We start from the raw sequence: 20,917 nt of genomic DNA, 5'->3' as shown, positions 1-20,917 counted from the left end.
GCTAGAGTAGCAGACTTGGAGGAGCTAAGGGAGACAGAGAGGTACCTAGAGGAGTCCTAGAGGGACACTGTAGAGAAGTCCCACCTCCAATCTGGCAGCCCCTGTGCTGCCTTGGAGGAGGGAGGTCTTCTAAAAGGAGAGCATCACCCTGGTGCAGCTGGAAGTAATCCTGTAGACAGGATCAGCACACTAGGGAATGCAATATCCTCTCGCACGGAGGATGTATCTCCAGGAGCTACTGCCCAGGTGGGAAGGGTTAGGACGGCTGTTGTAGTTGGTGATTCAATTATTAGGCATGTAAATAGCTGGGTGGCTGGTGGACGTGAGGATCGCCTGGTGACTTGCCTGCCTGATGTGAAAGGTGGCAGACCTCACGCGTCGCCTAGATAGGATTTTAGATAGTGCTGGGGAGGAACCGGCTGTCTTGGTACATGTGGGTACCAATGACACAGGGAAATGTGGGAGAGAGGTTCTGGAAGCCAAATTTGGGCTCTTAGGTCGAAAGCTCAAATCCAGAACCTCTAGGGTAGCATTTTCTGAAGTGCTACCCATTCAACGTGCAGGGCCCAAGAGACAGGCAGAGCTCCAGAGTCTCAATGCGTGGATGAAACGATGGTGCAGGGAGGAGGGGTTTTAGATTTGTTAGGAGCATCCTTTTAAAAACCAGCAGTCGCCATATTTAAACAGACGACATCAAGATATACTTGAAGATATTAACTAGGGACACGGAGGAAATTGTGCAGTTGGTTTGTCTCCTGAAGAAGCAGCGAAATGGAGGTGCTCTGTTGATCAAACCAAGGTTAACAGACATCAGCAAAGATAAGTGACAGTGTAAACATAAGAAAACCATTTATAAATTGCTTATGAACATTGGGAAAGAATTGTATAAAGCAATAAAAAACGAATAAAGCAACAAAAGTTTGAAAAAAAGTCATAAAACGAAAAAGATTTACATATAGGACGTTTCTAGGCTGATGAGGAAGTTCGCCCGGTAAATTGCAAAAAAACAGCAAAAACTAGCCGAGAACCTGAAGCCTTTTCCTCTTTGTAATAATAGAGAAAGTAAAGGAGTAAGAAAGAAGAGATAACTTGTTTAAATCATATTTAGAATAAATTGCAAGACATTTTGTGAACATATGCAACACTGAGGGGCATAATCGAACGTCGCCGGCCAAATACAGCGCTACAGCTGGCCGGAACCGTATTATCGAAAAAGATGGCCGGCCATCTTTTTTTTCAATAATATGGTTTAGGCCGGCCAAATGCCGTGGAGTTCGCCGGGTTTGAGATGGCCGGGTTTGTTTTTCAGCGATAATGGAAAGTTATGTCGGCCATCTCAAACCCCGGCCAAATTCAAGGCATTTGGCCATGGGAGGAGCCAGCATTTTTAGTGCACTGGCCCCCCTGACATGCCAGGACACCAACCAGCCACCCTAGGGGTCACTGCGGTGGACTTCAGAAAAGCTCCCACGTGCATAGCTCCCTTACTTTGCGAGCTGAGCCCCCCAAACCCCCCCCCCCCCCAAAACCCACTACCCACAAATGTACTGCACCCACTAAAATTGCTCCAGGGACCTGCATACAGCCTCTAGGACTTATTGCTGCTGTATAACTTTGGCACACCAGTTCACACCTGAAGACTAATCTCTCTGAAAAAGTCCTTTCTTGAAATAACCACTTTTACTCACAATTAACTGCAGATCAGAGGTTGTGCCCCAATGGCAAAGAGTCCCCTGGTACTAAGATTAGCAGTAGGTCAGAGCTGGCACAATGGTGTACAATGCCCTCTTTCAGCACCATTCAAGGTAAGAACTATGTTCTCTAACGTGGGTAACACAGGAAAGGGAACTAAAACTGGCTTACAAAAATGGCCACTACCGCATGCACTACAACAGGAAGCAAAACAGGGCACACTCTGACCCAGTTAACAGGGGGAAAAGCACCATGGGAGTAGAGCCCAGTACCCTACACCCACCACAATGCATTGCTAATGTGACTCTGCAGGGCACCTAACAGAAAAGGTGTTACACTCACCCGAGAGCCACATCGCAACCAGGGAAAGGCTGTCGGAGGATACAACACATTCTGCTATCATGGAGGTGGGTACGGCATTTGAGGCTGGCATACAGGCTGGCAAAAAAGGTTTTTAGTTTTATTTTTTTAGTATGGAAGGGGGTTGGTGACCACTGGGGGAGTATGGGGAGGTCATCCCCCATTCCCTCCAGTGGTCATCTGGTCAGTTGGGGCACCTTTTTGAGGCTTGGTCGTGAAAATAAAAGGACCAAGTAAAGCCGGCGAAATACTGCTTAACGCCACTTTTTTTTTTCCGTTATCTGCGAAAGCTGGCCATCTGGTAGCCATGCCCATGCCCCGCCTTCGCTAATCTACCGACACGCCCCCTTGAACTTTCGCCGGCGAAGCGACAGGAAAGCGGCGATGCTGTAAAAAATGCCGCTTTCGATTATACAGATTTCGCCGCTTTTAAGAAATTGCAGGCCATCTCCCGATTTGTGTCGGAAAATGGCCGGCGATCACTTTCGATTATAAGCTGGACTGTGATATTAGAGATAATTACTGAAATCACATTTTTGTTTTTTTTGAGAGGATTTGGAAAGCCATATGATCAGCAAGAGAAGCCAGCAGGGCAAAAAAGGGGCTGTACAATGTAAAAAAGCCTGCAGGTATGGCCCTGTCCCACAAACCCAGTGCTTTTCCTCTTTTGACCCTGCATTAGCCCTCATTAGAGGAACATCAGAGTCCAGGAATGTACTAATCAGTGAAGCATCACTACTGAACCTAATAGCTGGTCACTGATAATACAGACATTACATCTCTGCTAATGTATAACCTGATTCGGATATATGTGTATGTATATTTGTAACTGGACATATTAGTCACAGCAGACCACAATACTGGTATTTACTACTGTTAAGAGCCATTCCTATATATATAAAAAATAAAAACAACTCCCCTCTGTACTTCTACTAAAGAAATCAAATAAAATAGCTTTTACTATTCTCTTCATAAAATTGGCGAACGAGAGGTCCTCCAATGGAGGCCTTCTCCTCTCCTGTGGAAGAGTAGTAGCTGAAGAGAGATCTGAATTCTCCTAATGAATACAGTTAAGAACTCCAAGCACTCTCAGACTGAACCAGAAACAAAGACTGAAGAAATTATCAGAGTATCACCCTGTCTACTTAGCTCTGAAGCGATGGTAGGTAGTAGAGGAGCAACATTTACGCCATTTCCTCTCTTCACTTCGCACTTGAGTTTTCAACCTGAGTTTTCAAGAGGTGGAGCCCTGGGTGATACCATAAGAACATAAGAATAGCCATACTGGGTCAGATCAATGGTCCATCTAGCCCAGTATCCTATTTTCAACAATGTCCAATCCAGGTCACAAAGTACCTGGCAGAAACCCAAATAGTAGCAACATTTCATGCTACCAATCGCAGGGCATGCAGTGGCTTCCCCATGTCTGTTTCAATAGCAGACTATGGACTTTTCCTCCAGAAACTTGTCCAAACCTTTTTTTTAAACCCAGATACACTAATCGCTGTTACCACATCCTCTGACAACAAGTTCCAGAGCTTAACTATTCAATATTTCCTCTGTTGGGGAGAAGTGGACCATTGTTGCAGTGGTATTGAGGCATCTAAAATATTGACTAAAGAAAAATGAAATACAGAAACTTGATCCGATAGAACTGGTGGAGGTTCTAAAAGGTCTAATACTGATTTAAGTATCTGCCTATGTGCTATGTCTCATTGTATGCTGTTGGTATCAATAAAGATATTTAAAAAAAAATTCTAATGGATTGGCCAGAGGGAAAGGGAGAGGAAGACAGAACCAAGACAGATAGTTGAAAAAGAATTAATGAATGGTCAGACCATGAAACAGGATAGCTAGTAAAATTTGACAGAGTCAGAGCCGAGGAAGGCTGAGAAAAGATGAGATCATGTGGTTGATAGCCTAATGCTCAAACCACTAGCACCCTCTTCTGAAGCATAATTGACATACCTTAAACAAATGTTTCAGTGGTAATAACAAAAATTAAAAATAAAACCAAATCAATACAGTGAAGAAGGTATGGATTGATTACTGTGGTGCTTCATTAGCCACAATATTGTGTAAAACCAACATTTTTAATAAGTAGGTTCTCTTGGTCTACCCGGGCTTGCATGGCCTAATGAAGTATGAAAAGCAAATCCAAAGCTGGGGATTTGGATTAATCACCTGGTAGCAATGCACCAAAGCAAGAGCTAAAAGAAGCATATCAACATTCAATAAGTATATGCTTAGTAATTTGCTTATTTATCACATACATACTGTAAGTCTCAATCAGTATGAAAAGTTTTGCTTTATCATCAAGAGGCTACACCTGTTAAGAAGTGGTTTCCTATTACCTACCTGATTTGGATCATTTAAGTCACAATCCTTAACAACAACTAGTCCTCCTTTCTGACTCGGATGACCTTGAGCACTTAGACATTTGTTTGTTTGCAAATTGAAGAGCTGAAAATGAAAAAATAAATGGTTAAGAATTCCAAAACATGTAGAATGATGTTGCTGGGGTGCAGAAATGGGGAGTGGAAGTGGGTAGGAAGGACAACTAGCATGCAATGTGATGAGACTGCAGCTGGAGCAATGTTAGAGTACACAGAGAGATGCATAACTAGCACAATGAAACAGTTATTTACCTGTAGCATGTGTTGTCCCAAGGACAGCAGGATGTGATATTCTCACTGATTTTATTTATTTATTTATTTATTTATTTATTTATTTGCAAAACTTTCTATACTTCTCTATCTGATAGGTACGAACAGAGTGGTCAATGTATAGGAAAGCAGAGTAGTTAAGTTTAAAAGACAGGAACAGCTAATAGAAGAGAGTAAAACTAAACACACATAAAAATAAAGGCATGGTTGGGTGGGTAACACTGGTAGTTTCAATCAGACTGTTTCCCCAAAAGCTAATTGGAAGAGCTAGGTTTTCAGCTCAATTCTAAAGTCCTTGAAAGTGGAATTGCTAAGATTGTTCTAGGTGTGAGGAACAAGGAAGAAGAATGCGCTGACGTGTTGATTCCAAGTGAGCATGTTTCGGACAGGACAGAACTAAACAGTGATCGTTTAAAGAACAGAGGGTTCTGGAGGGGGCAGTTAGGGTTAGGCAGGAAAGATAGTTGGGGATACCAAGCCTGAAGGCCTTAAAAGTAAGAGTGGTGTGAAGAAAAGAAACAACTTCAAAATAATCAGGTTTTAGATGTTTCAGCACTGCTGGAAACATCAGACTTGGAACAACTAATAACAACTTTGGTGGCTACAGTTGCCTTAACACCAGATAAAATTTGGATTTTGAGATTATTTTTTCAAATAAAGAAAAGACATTTAAAGGTTTTAAAGTCCGAATTTACCCGGATATTTCGAGGGATACTCAAAAAAGACATCAGCAATTTCTTCAATTGAAATCACAAGCACTTCAAATAGAAGCAACTTTTTTTCTTAAATACTCTTGCAAATGTTTGATCAGATACCAGTTACAGAAATATGTTTTTTATGAACCTTCTCAATTGGCAGCTTTCATATCAACCAGACAACCAATAGGAAGTACTACCATCTAGCAATAACTCTTAGTAATAATGTAAATCTGTTATCCGTCCAGATTTCCTAAGTTTGATGATGTTTTTCTCCATTTATTAGGTATCTTGGATTCACATTATGGACTTACGTGAAGTTAACAGATATCATTTTCCTTCTTTTCTTTTTATTATGCCAATTCATACTATTGTTTAAAATTAACTGAACTTTTCTGTACATTTGCTTGTTAAATAATTTAAATTAACAAAAATAAAATTAAAAAAAAATAGAGTGGCAATTTTGTAAATAATCCTTTGTTCGACAGGAAGCCAATGATATTGTTTCAGCATGGGTGAAGTATGATCAGAGCGATGGGCACGGCAGAGTAACCTGATGGATGTGTTCTGGAGCGACTGAAGTTCCTTTAATGAGTGACAGAGCAATCCAGTGTAAACAATATTGCAATAGTCAAGATGGGTGGTAAAAAAAAAAAAAAAAAAAGAAGGATTAAAGCATGAAATTGTGGAGTGTCAAAGAAGTGATGAATTGCTCGTAGTTAACTTTAAGTGTGAGATTTGTGGCAGAGAGAAAGGAATTAAGGACAATACTTAAATAGCGAAAGGTAGATACCGGTGTAATAAAGTGCTAAACAGAGTAATGGGGGATGGAGGGGGGAAAGATGTACCAGAAAACCAACAGGCAACAGTTTTATCTGGATTCAGCACTAACTGATGATTTTTTAGCCGGCTAGCAACTGAGTCAAGGCAGGTCTGTAAAGGATTGAGGGAGGGAGAGGAAGAGGTACCTGTTTGATGCTGCTTTTAATTCCTAGCTTGTCACCTGCTCGTAACGTGTCCTGTCTGTCCTACCCTTATCCCTTATTTGTCCTGTCTGTCTGTCCTGATTTAGATTGTAAGCTCTTTTGAGCAGGGACTGTCTTTTCTTCATGTTAAATTGTGAAGCGCTGCGTACGACTGGTAGCGCTATAGAAATGATTTGTTGTAGTAGTAATGGGGTAGATCAGCAGAATATCATCAGCATAAAGATGGGCAGAGATTCAGAAAGATTAGATAAGAGCAGCAAGAGGACTCAGGAAGAGGTTAAAAAGAAAAGCAGGGAGTATTGACCCTTGGGGCACTCCCCAATGTTGTATAATCTGAAATGTGCAATTAGACAGAAAAAGAAGAGAATCAAGAGAGAACTGTCCTAGTGATGCCCAAGAAGAAAAATGTGAAAGTAAGAGAGAATGGTTAACCAGATCAAAAGCGGAAGAAAGGTCTAAAGAAACCACCCACACCATTCTATGTTGGTCAAAATGAAAGGGAAGTTCACTGATAAGTGCTGCTATGATGGTTTCTGTACTATAGTGAGTCATGAAGACAAATTGGCGAGGGTGTAGAGAGAGATTTTTCTCAGCAAAAGATGTGAGTTGGGCAAACACTATTTTTTCTAGTACTTTTGACATATAACAAAGATTTGAAACCGGACAATAATGACTAGGAATAGTAGGGTCAAGGGAGGGCTCTTTTTTTTTTTTTTTAAACATGGGGCAAATTATGGTCTGCTTCCAGAGGTCAGGAACTTGGCCTGAAGAAAGGTTAACATTAATCAAGGATAATAAAATTGGCAGCAAATCTAACTCTAGTACCTTAAGCCAGGAACAGAGAAAAGGATCACAATAGAAGTAGGTGGTTTTCATGGAAGTCATGTTTTTTTTTCCAAGGAAAAAAAAAAAGTTTGAACTTCAAAAGAAGACCAGGTAGGGAAGCCAGTGCGTGAATCTGTTAGAGGGAAATCAAGAAAGAAAAGTGGTCCAGCAAGTGGCGCAGAATGCCCAGATATCAACACAAGAGATTTCACTAGGATAACTATCTTATTAAAAAATAACATGGAGAGGATTTCTGCTGAAGGAGGTTTAAGCGCAGTATTTGCAGACTTAGACTTCAGCCTGCCAGTAGATGGAAAAGACGTTCTTAGAGGGATGAGAACATTTCAGGAGTTTCATAGTAATGTGATCTTTTTTTTCCTTTGTTAAGTGAAAATTATAATCATTATGAAGGAAATGACTTTTTAAGAGACTGGATGTGGTCTTGGACTTATTCCAAACCCTTTCATTGTGACGATATTGGTGGTTGAGGAGTCGCAAATTAATACCAAGCATTCCTTTTAGCGGAGCTATGATGATGGGAAGATTTAGGAGCAACCTTGTCAAGGCCTTCTGACAGAATGGAGTGCCAGGATTTGGTTTGATCATTCAGAGTTCTAGAGGGAAAAGTCCGAGGGAACATGGAAAAGTGATGGAGAGAGAGATGACACATCAACTTGAGAAAGGGCCCTAGTCCAACAGCCATTGGACACCGGCTGTATTGGAGACTGTGGAGGTAGGGAGAGTTTTAAAAGGATGAGATAGTGATCGGTCCAAGAAAGGGAAGAGGAGGAAAACACTGGTAGGCAGTCTGAGAGTCCTGCATAATAAGTACCAAATCTAAACTGTGCCTAGCTACACGGGATAAAAAAGAAATCCATTGACGTATGGAAAGATCGGAGAGAAAAATCACAGAAGGATTTAGTGCAGGGATTACTGGGGTCATCTACATGAATATTGAAGTCTCCTAAGTTAAGTAAATTAGAGAAACAAATGGTGGCTTCTGATAAAGCTTGTAAGCATGTTTCCTAGCCTTCTGCAGAAAAAGAGGGAGGAATGTAAAATAAAGGAATGTGCAGTGATATATCTGCATCTACCTTAACAATCAAGAACTCTGGGTAATGGAATGGGGAAGAAATTTCAGATACTTTCTGGTCAGTAGAGTATATTATTTCCAAACTGTCATCCAATTTCGATGACTGAGAAACCAAATAGACATCATAATATGGAGGAAGACAAGCATAGAGATGCGATTCCTTACCTGACCATATCCATGTTTCCATAAGACCCATAAGAAAACTTACTCAGGGTAAGTTGGTTACAGACAAGAAAGGATTTGGAGTGTAAAGACCTACAGTTAAGGAGACCAATGGAAACTTCACTGGGCAAAGGTGTGTGTGTTGCGGCGGGGGGGGGGGGGGGGGGGCCTGAAATGATTAAGCCTGGACCTGAAAGAAATGGGCCTAGGGGGGGTAGCGTTGAATTCTACACCCCAAATTTATTCTGAAGGAGTGTCCCATCCTGTTACAAACAATAGTGAGATTTAAATGTGTGGACTAAAGTCCAAGTTGCAGTTCTGAAATTTCCTCTAGGATCTGCTTATCTCAAGTGGGCTCCTCATGCTTTCATGGCTCAGACATTACGAGCTGTGACATGATCTTCTAGAGTTGGCCCAGCTGGGGTGTAAGTAAAGGAAACACAGTCCACTAATCAATTTGAAAGTGTGTGTTTGCTGACGGCAGCCCCCATTCTGTTTGGGTCAAAAGAAACAAAGGCTGAGTGGACTTTCTATGGGCTTTAGTTTACTCCAGATGAAAGGGCCAAGACTATCTTGCAGTCCCAAAGTGTGGGCATGAGGTTTTGGAAACAATGTTGATTGAACAATTAACTAGTTAAGATGGAACTCAGATACCACCTTAGGAAAGAACTTAGGATATTTGCACAAGACCATTCTGTTCTTGAAAAACGTAGTATAAACGTGAATCTGCAATTAAGGCCTGGAGCTTACTGATCCTGAGGTGACTGCCATCAAAAATAGGACCTTCCAGGTCAGGTAACTTCAGGTGATAAATATCCAGTGGCTCGAATGGATTTTGTACATGGGCACTATCACAGCTTCCTTTATTTGGGGGTGGGGGGGAGGGGGTAATCAAACTGGAGAATGTCTAATGTCTCAGCCCTGGGTTCAGCCTCAGTTTTCAACCTAAATGGGACCGATTTAGCTGTCTCCACTGCAAAAATCACAGTGGGGAGAAATCTGAGATAAGAACAAGGGACCCCGCCTGAAAAAGATCTCTGGTGCTGTCTAGGGGCACTCAGAATCTGACTCATAGAAGTATTCCCCATGTGACTTCCGAGTCTCAGCATGTCTCAAATGACTGACACTGGGGTCCGGCTTAGGCCTGGGCCTGAGGCATCAGGAATCCCATGTGCATTGGGAATGCGTCCTCCTGTAAAGGGCTGGAGATCAATATTGGTGACGTGTGCACTGACCCTGATGCCTCTCGAGGCCTTTGTGTCAATACAGTACTTTCAGGCAGCATGTGGGCCTCTAGGATGGGCTGAACTGCCTCCAGCCCCAGCATCCATGCCGTTGACACCGTTCTTGCCATGCAAAGAAGCATTCCATCTGCTCCTCAAGAGCTACCAATGACAACAGCAGGGGATCAGGAAGTGCAGTCATGTCCTTCAGAGACACCTGGGTGTATTGGGGGCTTGGTGTCAAATGCTTGGAGGCTGTCACACCCTGTCCAATGACAAAGGAGGGCAAGCTACCTTCACATCAGGAGTGCATTGAGGTCACCGGTGACCCTCAGTGCCTCAATGCTCTCAGTGGCATACTATGAGGAACAGCGATGACAGTGCACCTTGGCCTCCATCCAATGCTCCACAACTACACACTGGCATCCCTCGGTAACAGTGAAGAGGAGGATGAATCCAACCTTTTCCTTGGAGTGTGGGGGAGGAAATCAGAGGATGCCTGATCCAGACTATCTTTGATGCACTATGTTGAGGGAGGCTGAGACACTCTTGATGTCAATAAATATCTTGGAAGCAAAATAATAGTTTTCAGCAGTGAAGTTATCCTTTCTCAACTGATGAATATTTGTGCCAAATATTCATCAGTTGAGAAAGGATAACTTCACAGTGAGTTTGGAGATGGCTTTAACCCGAGACCCTGAAGAAAGACTCTATGAAACCTGCGGAGTCGGGCGTTTCAAGGGGCGGCCATAATCTGTTGTGAAGCAACGAGGCAACACATTTTGGTTCACATAAGTTCACATTTTGATTTCATTTTGAATAGAGCACTAAGCTGTGAGGCAATAGCACATACAGAAAATTAAGAGGGACCTGCTGAAAAAAGTGCTATACCACTGGGCAAAGAAACATATTGCCTTCAAAAAAAGTGGTTTTTGCTGAGGGCTCTCCTTATTACATGTACACTAAGAGCAAAAAGCAAAAAAGTATTTATTTGTATTGCATTAGCCAGGATTTTGAGTGGTTTAAGGAGTCTTGGTTTTTTGGTTTTTGAGTTCACCCCAAAATGAGCAACATCCAGTCAGACAATACCCATTCCCCTCCCCCTTATCCACCAGCCCCCATAAGTACTACAACATAGTCGTTGTTTACATGTGACAAGCAAATCTGGCTACTGGACATTTCAGTTGGACCTCTGGTAAAATCATTTTGATTGAAAAATACTTTCCTTGGGGGAGGAGCCAAGATAAGTGGCACATTAGTCTGAAAGAGCCCAGCATTTTACTATTTACTTTGTTTTGTCTTATTGAATTACCACTCTGATGGCCCCGAAGAGGAAAGTTCAGGCTTGCCCCTCTTCTGTGTCAAGAGGACTGCTTTCCTTGCAGCACATACTGGCCTCCTTTGCAGCATGGCAAAAAAAACATGAGTGGGGTGCCTGTTTCTCCTCCGGTGCTCTTGGCCAAGGGAGAGTAGTCTTGTTTTAGTCCCAATCAGCAACTTCTTCCAGCTTTGCAGTCTGCTGATCTCTACCTTCTGCCCAATAATACCATGTGAGGTCAAAAAAAAAGAAAAGTGTACACCACTTCCTGCTCCACCCTTATTATACCATCTAGAGCTATAAATAGCTTCATTTTCTCTTCCCACACCCCAACCCCAGGTAGAATATTCCAGCTCCCTCCCAGGGGCCAATAATCAAATTCCCCGTGCTGCTCCGAACAGCGCGGGGAATTAAAGTCTCAATGACCAAAACTAATAGCATGCAAATTTATGTGTGCTATTAGTTTTCATCATAGGGGTACTTCTGTGGGAGAAATTGCACCTGGAGGCATAATCCTCCTACAGAAGTTGTTTGACAGGTCTGGGATGTCAAAAAAATAAAAGTCCCCCCTCCCCAACACAAGGGGGCTGGAGGTCCAGTGAACTTCTAGCCCCCCGACAGCAAAAAAAAAAAAAAAAAAAAAAACCACCTGTCCCTGGTGGCCCAGTGGGCAACCCTACCCCCACCCGCCCTGGTGGCCTAGTGCCCCCTAACCCCTCCCCCGTACCTTCAGAAGGGAGAGGGGAGTAGTACTCCCTTCTCCTGGGGTGCCAGCTTCAAAATGGTGGTGTCCTGCCCTTCCCAATGCATCCTGGGATGCACTGGGCTGGGTTTCAATACCATATGAGCCCCCTTGTGTCTGGGGAGAGGGGGCAGGGAGAAGCCCCTTGTGTCTGGGGAGAGGGAGGAGGGAGACAGCTACTGGGCCAGCAGGGAAATGTCTTGGGGGGGCCTGTAAAAATGCAAATGCATGCTGAGCAGGGCTCCCCATTCCTTCCCTAAGTTGGCGTAGGGATTGCCGTGGCAGCAAAGTTTTTGCTTGGTGCTGCCTGCTAAACATGGGGGAGGAATAGTTAATGCACTGTTTAGCATGCATTTGCATGCTACTTGCAGTCAGAGGGAGTGCGTCGTTTCATGAGCTCACTGGCTCTGATCACGGGACAGGAGCAAACATGGGCGCTAGTATAGTGCTAACAGCCTCTAGCACCCACGTTTGCTTCTGACCACTGCCCTGCCCCCCCCCCCCCCCCCCCCAGTGCCTCTCCTCTCCCTTCTGCATTTATCTGAGCCATGGAGAAGAGAGAGAGGAAGGTGTTGCAGCAATAGGATTTGAAGTCACTGATGGCAGGCAGGAAAAGCAGTTCTGAAGTCAGGAAGCACAATGGATAGAGACACTGATTGAGGAGGACAGTGGATTTCCTTTTGGCTCCCTCCTGTTTTTATGGCTTCTAACCTCTTCTGTATTTGTATTTATAATTCTTTTATTAAAGTCACACAAAATCGCAGGCTCAAGATACATAGAACCATATAAACCAGGAAAACAGTAAAAGAAGTCATTCACAAGAAAACAATAATGACTCAGTTTTCCCCTCATTAATACCCAACTTCCCCCACCCCATCCCTACCAAAGAGATCAGCCAGCCATCAAAGAACACTGACCTATCCCGGTCCAAGTCATCCATGTTGTTCCTTCATGGTGGCCCAAACCCTAAGACAGCTGAAGAACAAGGTTCTACCCCATACCCAACCCACCTATCACAACACCCTAAGATTAGTATGTTGTAGATTACAAATTACAGGCACAACGAAGTAAAGTGTCCCAAATCAATGAACATGTTTGCTGAAATTGCTGCCAAGCCCTAGACAAGACCAGCTTAACATCCAAGCACTCCTTCTTTAGTAGATAGAAAAGTTAATTTTTCTAAGATGTCAAGGACAGTGCCTCCTGTTGTCGCCAATGGAGCAAAACACATTTCGGGGCCACAAAAAAGGCTTTTATAAGGCCCCCTATGCAATCACAATGTGACAAAGTTCAAAAAGAGCAAAATATCTACTCTCACAGAAATACACTTGCCAAGAATTGGACATAAATAGTTCAGAAGACACTCCCAAAAAAGTCAAATGTGCCTACATGTACAAAACACAGCCTTTCTTTATAGGGAAGTTGCCCCATCCCCTTTATCATTTTCGTCGCCCTTCTCTGTACATTTTCTAATTCCACTATATCTTTTTTGAGATGCGGCGACCAGAATTGAACACAATATTCGAGGTGCAGTCGCACCATGGAGCGATACAAAGGCATTATAACGTCCTCATTTTTGTTTTCCATTCCTTTCCTAATACTACCTAATATTCTATTTGCTTTCTTAGACACAGCAGCACACTGAGCAGAAGGTTTCAACATATCATCAACGACGACACCTAGATCCCTTTCTTGGTCTGTGACTCCTAACGTGGAACCTTGCATGACGTAGCTATAATTTGGGTTCCTCTTTCCCACATGCATCACTTTGCACTTGCTCACATTAAACATCATCTGCCATTTAGATGCCCAGTCTCCCAGTCTCGTAAGGCCCTCTTGTAATTTCTCACAATCCTCCTGCGATTTAATGACTGAATAATTTTGTGTCATCAGCAAATTTTATTACCTCACTAATTACTTCCATCTCTAGGTCATCTATAAATATGTTAAAAAGCAGCGGTCCCAGCACAGACCCCTGGGGAACCCCACTAACTACCCTTCTCTATTGAGAATACTGCCCATTTAGCCCTACTTTCTGTTTTCTATCTTTTAACCAGTTTTTAATCCACAATAGAACACTACCTCCTGTTTGAACAATTGTATGAGTATCTTCAAGAACAGAGAATTTTAGGTCATCAGTTCAGCTGTAGAAAAGATCAGGACACAGAAACATTGTTGATCTTTGTTGGATGGTGTTAAGACCGGTTTTGACAAAGGGAAAAAGTTTCTATTGATTACTTTGGGCATTTCTGCAGCTTTTGACACCATTAATCACAATATTTTACTGAACCGGTTACAATCAATTGGTCTGACTTGTATTATGTTGGTTTCACTCCTTATCAGGTAGGAGGTATTGTGTGTTTAATGATTTAGAGAAATCTGAGTTTGTTGCATGTTCAACTGGACTCCCTCGGTGCTCCTGTTTGTCTGCAGTGCTATTCAATCTTTTTCTTATACCACTATGTATGTTTTTGAAATGTCTTGGAGTGCAATATAGGTTGTATGCTGATGACATCTAATTTCTATTGCCAGCTGTAGTTTCTTTTGAGGACACTTTTGCAAAATTAAGATAGTGTCTTATGAAAATCACTCAATGGATGGAAGTTAAATGTTTAATCAATTAAAATTAAGCATATCAAAAACTCAAATTCAGGTTTTATTGATATTGATTGCCCCACTGTGTTTAAATTGATTCAGAGAAATCAGAAATGTAGGTGTTCAACCTGATACAACTTTGTCAATGAAGAAACAAGTGCAGAACATGACCTCAAAGGTCTTTTACAAACTTAAAATAGTTAAGACATATTAGACCTTTTGTTACAGAAGATAATTTTCGAAAGGTTGTTCAATCAGTGGTTTGTCCTTTGATGGACTACTACAGTGGCCTTTTTATTGGCATTGCGAGTGGTTCGTTGAGAGCTTTGCAAATTACTCAGAACTCTAAAGCAAGAATTATCACAGGGAGGTCACGTTATGATAATATTACTCCCATTTTGAAGTCCTTGCATTGGCTTCCTATTAGGTTTCATACTGAGTTTCATTTTGATCTTTAAAGTATTGAATGGCTGTGTTTCCCCAACACTTAGTTCTACTCTAAGATGTTATCAACCTCTACGCACTTTGACATCTTCCCAAAAACAGTTGCTTTATGTTCCATCATTTAGGCAAATTCATCTGGAACAGTATAGATCTTCCATTTTGTATGTTAAAGGTCCTAATTTATGGAATGCTTTACCTGTTGAGCTTCGCTCTGTACAGAATATTGCTCAGTTCAAGAAAGAATTTTAAAACCCATATGTTTGTTCAAGCATATGGGTTTTTAGATTAATGATGCTATTTTAGTTTTGCTAGTGGATGACTTTATATTAGTGCTGATTTATTTATTGTATTTTATGTTGTTTTTGTTACAAATTTTGTATTTATTTTTGTTCCCTGCTTAGAAGGTTTCAGATATAGAGGGATAGAAACAAAGTTTTATTATTAAGATTACATAAAGCACAACATACAGTTGATATGAGAACTGACATACAGCTCTCAAGATTAGCAATTATCTGACCTCAGCATCCACACCTGAGAAAAAATAAAAGGGAGAGGCACTTAATGTGAGCTGCCTCTTTTTTCCCTCCCCCCAAACGTAAGGACAGAAGAGCCAATAAATGTCCAGATTTGTCTATTGAGAGTCATACAGCTAGGATAGTTAGGCACCATAGATAGAAAAAAAAACCAAACACCATCTGACAGAAACAGTAAGAACATTCTGGCAAGAAAAGACAGACAGAAAATGTAAAGCATTATCTATGAACAAAAAGCTAGCCCTCCACATAGAGTCTCAGACAAATATTAGTTGTTAAAGAAACAAGAACAAGGCTTTCTTTTAGTAACTCATGCAGCTCAGCAGTAAAGAGTCTCTGCTGTGAGGAATGAATAAGCCAGATACCTGTGTATATTTAAAAAGAAACAGAAACAAAGACCACACTAATGCACTGAAATAGCTAAAATAAATCATAACAGGCTCACCAAATGCAGGTTGACTTCCAAAGGAGACATCGACGGTCCGGGGGAGGGGTGGCAGGGATCTCAGAGACCTCAGATATACCTCAGGTCCACAGAATAGCTGCCTTTTTTTCTTTAACAGGAGCTTATGCCATAGAAGGCACCCCAACGCAACTGAAACCCAGATATTAAATTGGGTGAGAAGAACAAGCCCAGGAGGGCACCCCTAACTCAACTGAATCACAGCTGAGAAGCTGGTTCTGGAGACAAGCCAAACAGGCACCCCCCCCCCCAAGTCAACCGAGACTCAGTATAAAACTAGCTCAGAAGCACAAAACCCCAAAACGATAAAGTTCATCTGAAACTAGTTAGAAACCAGATCAGAAGCAGGGCTGTCAGCCTATCATCCATCTGCTTGAGAGACAGAACTAAAAATGAACATTCCATGCAGCACAATACCCTTATGGGGCAAATCAAGTGACAACTAATTTTCATTCTCTGTCTCCATCTGCTGGTAGATGAACACAACCTATTGGTCTGGACTGGTCCGATTGGATGCTATGGAAGGCTATTCTTAAGTTCTAATGCATATGCAGCTTCAACAAACCAGACTTAATTAGATGTGATGTTTGTAACATTGTATTTTTTGGATCTGTTCAATTGCACTGAATGAGCAGAGAAATATATATGTCTGTTCAATCATTAATACTGACAACCTCTGGATGCAGGCACTCTACCTAAACATGGCCCATGTTGGGTCCTTTATTAAAATTTGTTTCATATATCCATTCTCGAGGCCTGTTGTGCTTCAGTCCCCATGCTTTGGATCCCTCTCTCCTGTTTCTTTCCATTTAGTAAGGGAATCTTTGCTTTTTAAAAAGAAGAAAATAAGTTCTAAGGCATAAGCACCTGAAACTGAAAATCAGTATTACTAGAGGAGCATATCCCCTGTCATTCCTGCTTTCAGTTGGGCAACAACTCTTCTGTTTTCAACTGTTAGAAGTTTGGAGCTAAAGGAACAATTATATGTTGTCAGAAAAAGCTGAAGCTGTTCCTCTATCAGGACGCCTTCAATAACTATATATAAGATGGGTGATGTAGGTAGAAAGGGACACCACACAGGAAACAGCAAAGATGACTCAAAAGAATATCTTGACAATGTTTAGTATCTAAAAGTTTAGTGTACAACTTCGTAGATTCAACATGGCAGTGTTTCGGCCAATTGGCCTGCCTCAGGAGTCTCTCAAGAACGTCTAAGCAATTAGATCAATGTTGCTTTCAGTATAAGTTGTGAAAACCACTGCTTGAAGTACTCTGGTTTTGGCAGGAAAGAGAAAACCAGCCAAAACGTACCTCACCACTATCAAGTTAAAGTATACGTTTTGGCAGTTTTTCTCTTTCCTGCCAAAACCAGAGTACTTCACGGAGTGGTTCCACTATACCAGTATATATAGTGGTTTTCACAACTTATACTGAAAGCAACATTGACCTCATTGCTTAGACTTCTTTGACAGACTCCTGAGGCAGGCCAGTCAGCCAAAACACTGCCATGTCGAGCCTATAAAGTTGTACAATAAACTTTTAGACACTAAGCATTGTCAAGGTATTCCTTTGAGTCATCTTCGCTGTTTCCTGTATGGTTTTCGAGTTTACAACGGTTTGTGTTGTTAGGTAGAAAGGGAACATCATGTATGCAATTTTATTGTCTTCTTAGCTGATGTATCATTTGTCAGCATTGCTATTTTTTTTAATTTGGATTTTATATTGGATTATGAACAATCCAAAAGATTTCTTGGACTGGTGGTATGCAATCTGTTTTCAAAATAAATCAGATAACAAAACGCAATAATAAAACTTAAGAAATTAGCCCACTCCATGACTCAGGCTGTAGTGCTGGACACTGTGATAACAGGGGATTTGGGTTTGGATACCTTACCACTTGGGATGGTAAAGGTCAATACAGAGGTGGTGTACTGAAGCTCAAGGGAAAAAAGCTAGCTACTGTAATGGCCACTGCTGCTTCAACACGTGACAGAGGGTTTGCCTCAGAGCAGCACCCTATAACCCTCAGGCTAGTGAAATTTCCTGATAGTGCTGGCATAATCTGAGGAAGGAATAGCAAAGATGGAGAGATTAAAGGGGAGAACTTATCCCTTAAATATTTTTCCCAAATCCATTATCTGAGAACAGAAACAGAGCATGCAGATAGGAACATCCTGTCCCTTACTCACAAACTAGTGTCTATATTATAGGGTGACCATATAGCATTATGTCAAGGGGGACAAGCTGAGAAGTCTTGGTTTTACACCATTGCAAACATAAAGATGGAATATTAGAACTAAGTATCCATCAAAGACTGGTGCAGGTCATCGCCCCTGACAAAGTGCTGCATGGTCACTTTAGTACAAGGAGTCCTCAAACTATGGCCTGTGAAGATTACTTTTCTGGCCTCCCATACTGTCTGTCCCTGCTTGAAGCTAAATTCTCATCCATGCATGGCAAAAGCAACAAGGCCTGTAGGGTTCCCAGGCTCCATCAAGAATAGTACAGCATGCCAACAAACTCCACAAATGCAATGCAGAAAAACAAAATGATTACTTACAAGTCTAATATTATAATATGATTTCTCATGTCCTCTAGATGATTTTTCAATTGCTTTTTGTGCCTCTTTATCAATACCATTTAGAAAAAAAATATCATGCACCTAACAAGTACTGCTCTTGTAAATGGACACAATTTCCCACTTTGGATTCATTCAGAATTCAATAAAACACATATTTACACTAAGTACAAACCCCATTCAAGCGACCAGGTTCACCAGATTTTCTGAATAAATGTGCACTATTCTGGACATCAGCTCACTTAGGGCCCTGTTTACTAAGCCGTGCTATAGGCGTGTTAACATTTTTAATGCACACTGTGTACGCGCCTACAATATCCCTATAGGTGCCTACACGGTTAGCGTGCGTGCTAATTGTAGGCGCGTTAAAAACGCTAGCGTGCCTTAGTAAACAGTGCCCTTAACTATTACCTCAGAACTTCACATTACTGTATAAAATAAAATCCAATAAAACCAAACCACAGTGGAATGCAATTACATTTATTAAATTCAATTAACAAATCATTTTTTAAACTCATAAGAAGGAAAACAGATTTTCTAAAAAAAAAAAAAATGAAACCATTTCTTACCCTTCCACGTTGCTGTATTTTTGGTCTTTTATGCCCTCCATTATTAAAAACTGGCTGCTGTGCTTTGGCATTAGGCCCAGGTATCTGCATTTCTGGGTAGACATTGACTAAATACCATTTAAAAGATTTGCAATTCAATTTATTTCTTAGTGACAGACGCTCACTAATGTTCCCATAATTTCTGGTCCTCAGTTCTGGTCTTACAGCAAAATATTGCTCCTATATTGAAAAAAAAAAAGAAAAGGACAGAGGCTCTTATTTCCGAAACAAACATGCAGTATTACAACACAATTCTAATATATATAATAACATGCATTGCCTTAAATGGACAAGTTAAAAGGCAGCTGTGGGAAAATGCAAGGAGTATCACTACAGGTACATCATTTTTCATTTCTCGTCATTCCCCAAAACACACTTGTGGTCTCAAATTTGCCATCAAAGTTGAGTTTTATAATAATGAATTAATTTAATAAAAAGAGGACAGAGGATCTAAGACAGAAGTAAAAGAAAATACTGGTATATCTAAATTGGACATGTCTTCAAGATTATCAGCTGAGAATATGGATTCTGCAAAACTGTTGGTTAGTTTTATTTTGAAGTCAGATACTTAGATTTTTTTTTCCTAGAAGATAGAAGTGTTTTGGGGTTTGTAGTTAGAATTTATGTAAATGTTACTTGGGAGACTCAAATTCATAGATGGTACATTTTGGCATAGAAACCAAGGGTTACAGTATGGTGGTCTTATTCTTTTTATATTATCCTTGTAAATGTAAGGTGATTTATCAGCAGAAAGGATATCTTTTCTTTGAGCTTGAACAATTAGCTACCTTTTGTCTGCTCATGCTTTAGATTCTGAATCATCCTTGGAAACTTAGGGGCCCTGTTTACTAAACCATGCTGTAGGCGCTCTTATCATTTTTAGTACATGCTAAAAATTAGCACGGGCTAATAGAAGAGACACCCATAGGAATATATGGGTGTCTCTAGCGTTAGCGTGCGCTAAATGTTAGTGCGCCTTAGTAAACAGGGCCCTTAATTTTGTCATTGATAGGTCAGGCTTGGTATAGATGTGGTTAATTCTGATGTAATTTGAGGACTGATTTGTTCTAGAGCTGCACCGAATAGCATATTTTATTATTCGGCCAAATACCGAATATGAATGGGAATTGAGCTTTAAAAAAAAAAAAAGAAGCAATGTGGAATCAGATATCTGTGTTAAATCCTACTTAAATAAACACTTGTAGAGCCCCGGATTATTCATATTCAAATTTAAATCACTATTCGGCCAAATCTGGAATGAATTGTCATTGGAGGTAAGGCGCGATCTTTATCATAAGTACATAAGTAGTGCCATACTGGGAAAGACCAAAGGTCCATCTAGCCCAGCATCCTGTCACCGACAGTGGCCAATCCAGGTCAAGGGCACCTGGCACGCTCCCCAAACGTAAAAACATTCCAGACAAGTTATACCTAAAAATGCGGAATTTTTCCAAGTCCATTTAATAGCGGTCTATGGACTTTTAGGAAAATGCTTAAAAAAACAAACACTTTTTAAAGAGATTTTTGAATGTCTAATACTGTAATGAATTATCATCTGAACTGTTTTAGCTATTATCTTTTTAAACTGTACTTTTAGTCTTTATGTTATTGTACTTTTGTTACGGCCTTGTCAATTGTACACCGCTTGGGAACGGATCTAGTGGTCTAGAAATATTGTGATTAGATTAGAATACAAATAATGTATTTGGGGCCGTAATTGAATAGGAATACTAAAATTCGTTACAGCTTTTAGGGCTTACCTTTGTAGTATGTATTTGCAATGGTTGTTTAATAAAACTACATGGAACAAACAAGAACAAAATACTTCCAAGGTATAAATATACAAGTTGAGCCTTTTTTTTTCAAAGGAAAGAAGGCTCTGGAATGAGGTATAGGATCAGTATGAAAACAGGTAGACTCTAGTATAATTTAAG

General features: G+C 41.0%; 1 protein-coding gene across 3 annotated transcripts in view; it reads right to left on the bottom strand.

Moving 5' to 3' along the window:
* Positions 1–20,917, bottom strand: part of GALNT11 (polypeptide N-acetylgalactosaminyltransferase 11) — a 125,234-nt gene that overhangs the window by 21,609 nt on the left and 82,708 nt on the right. For all 3 annotated transcript variants that reach the window (XM_030198319.1, XM_030198326.1, XM_030198333.1), the window contains exons 9-10: positions 18,945–19,163; positions 4,411–4,515 (exon numbers count right to left, since the gene is read on the bottom strand). In XM_030198319.1, coding sequence (XP_030054179.1) covers positions 4,411–4,515; positions 18,945–19,163 — 324 coding nt within the window. The remainder of the gene's footprint in view (positions 1–4,410; positions 4,516–18,944; positions 19,164–20,917) is intronic.

This window comes from Microcaecilia unicolor, chromosome 1 (genome assembly GCF_901765095.1).
Source record: "Microcaecilia unicolor chromosome 1, aMicUni1.1, whole genome shotgun sequence".
Classification (NCBI taxonomy): domain Eukaryota; kingdom Metazoa; phylum Chordata; class Amphibia; order Gymnophiona; family Siphonopidae; genus Microcaecilia; species Microcaecilia unicolor.
This window is presented reverse-complemented; position numbering and strand designations above follow the sequence as displayed.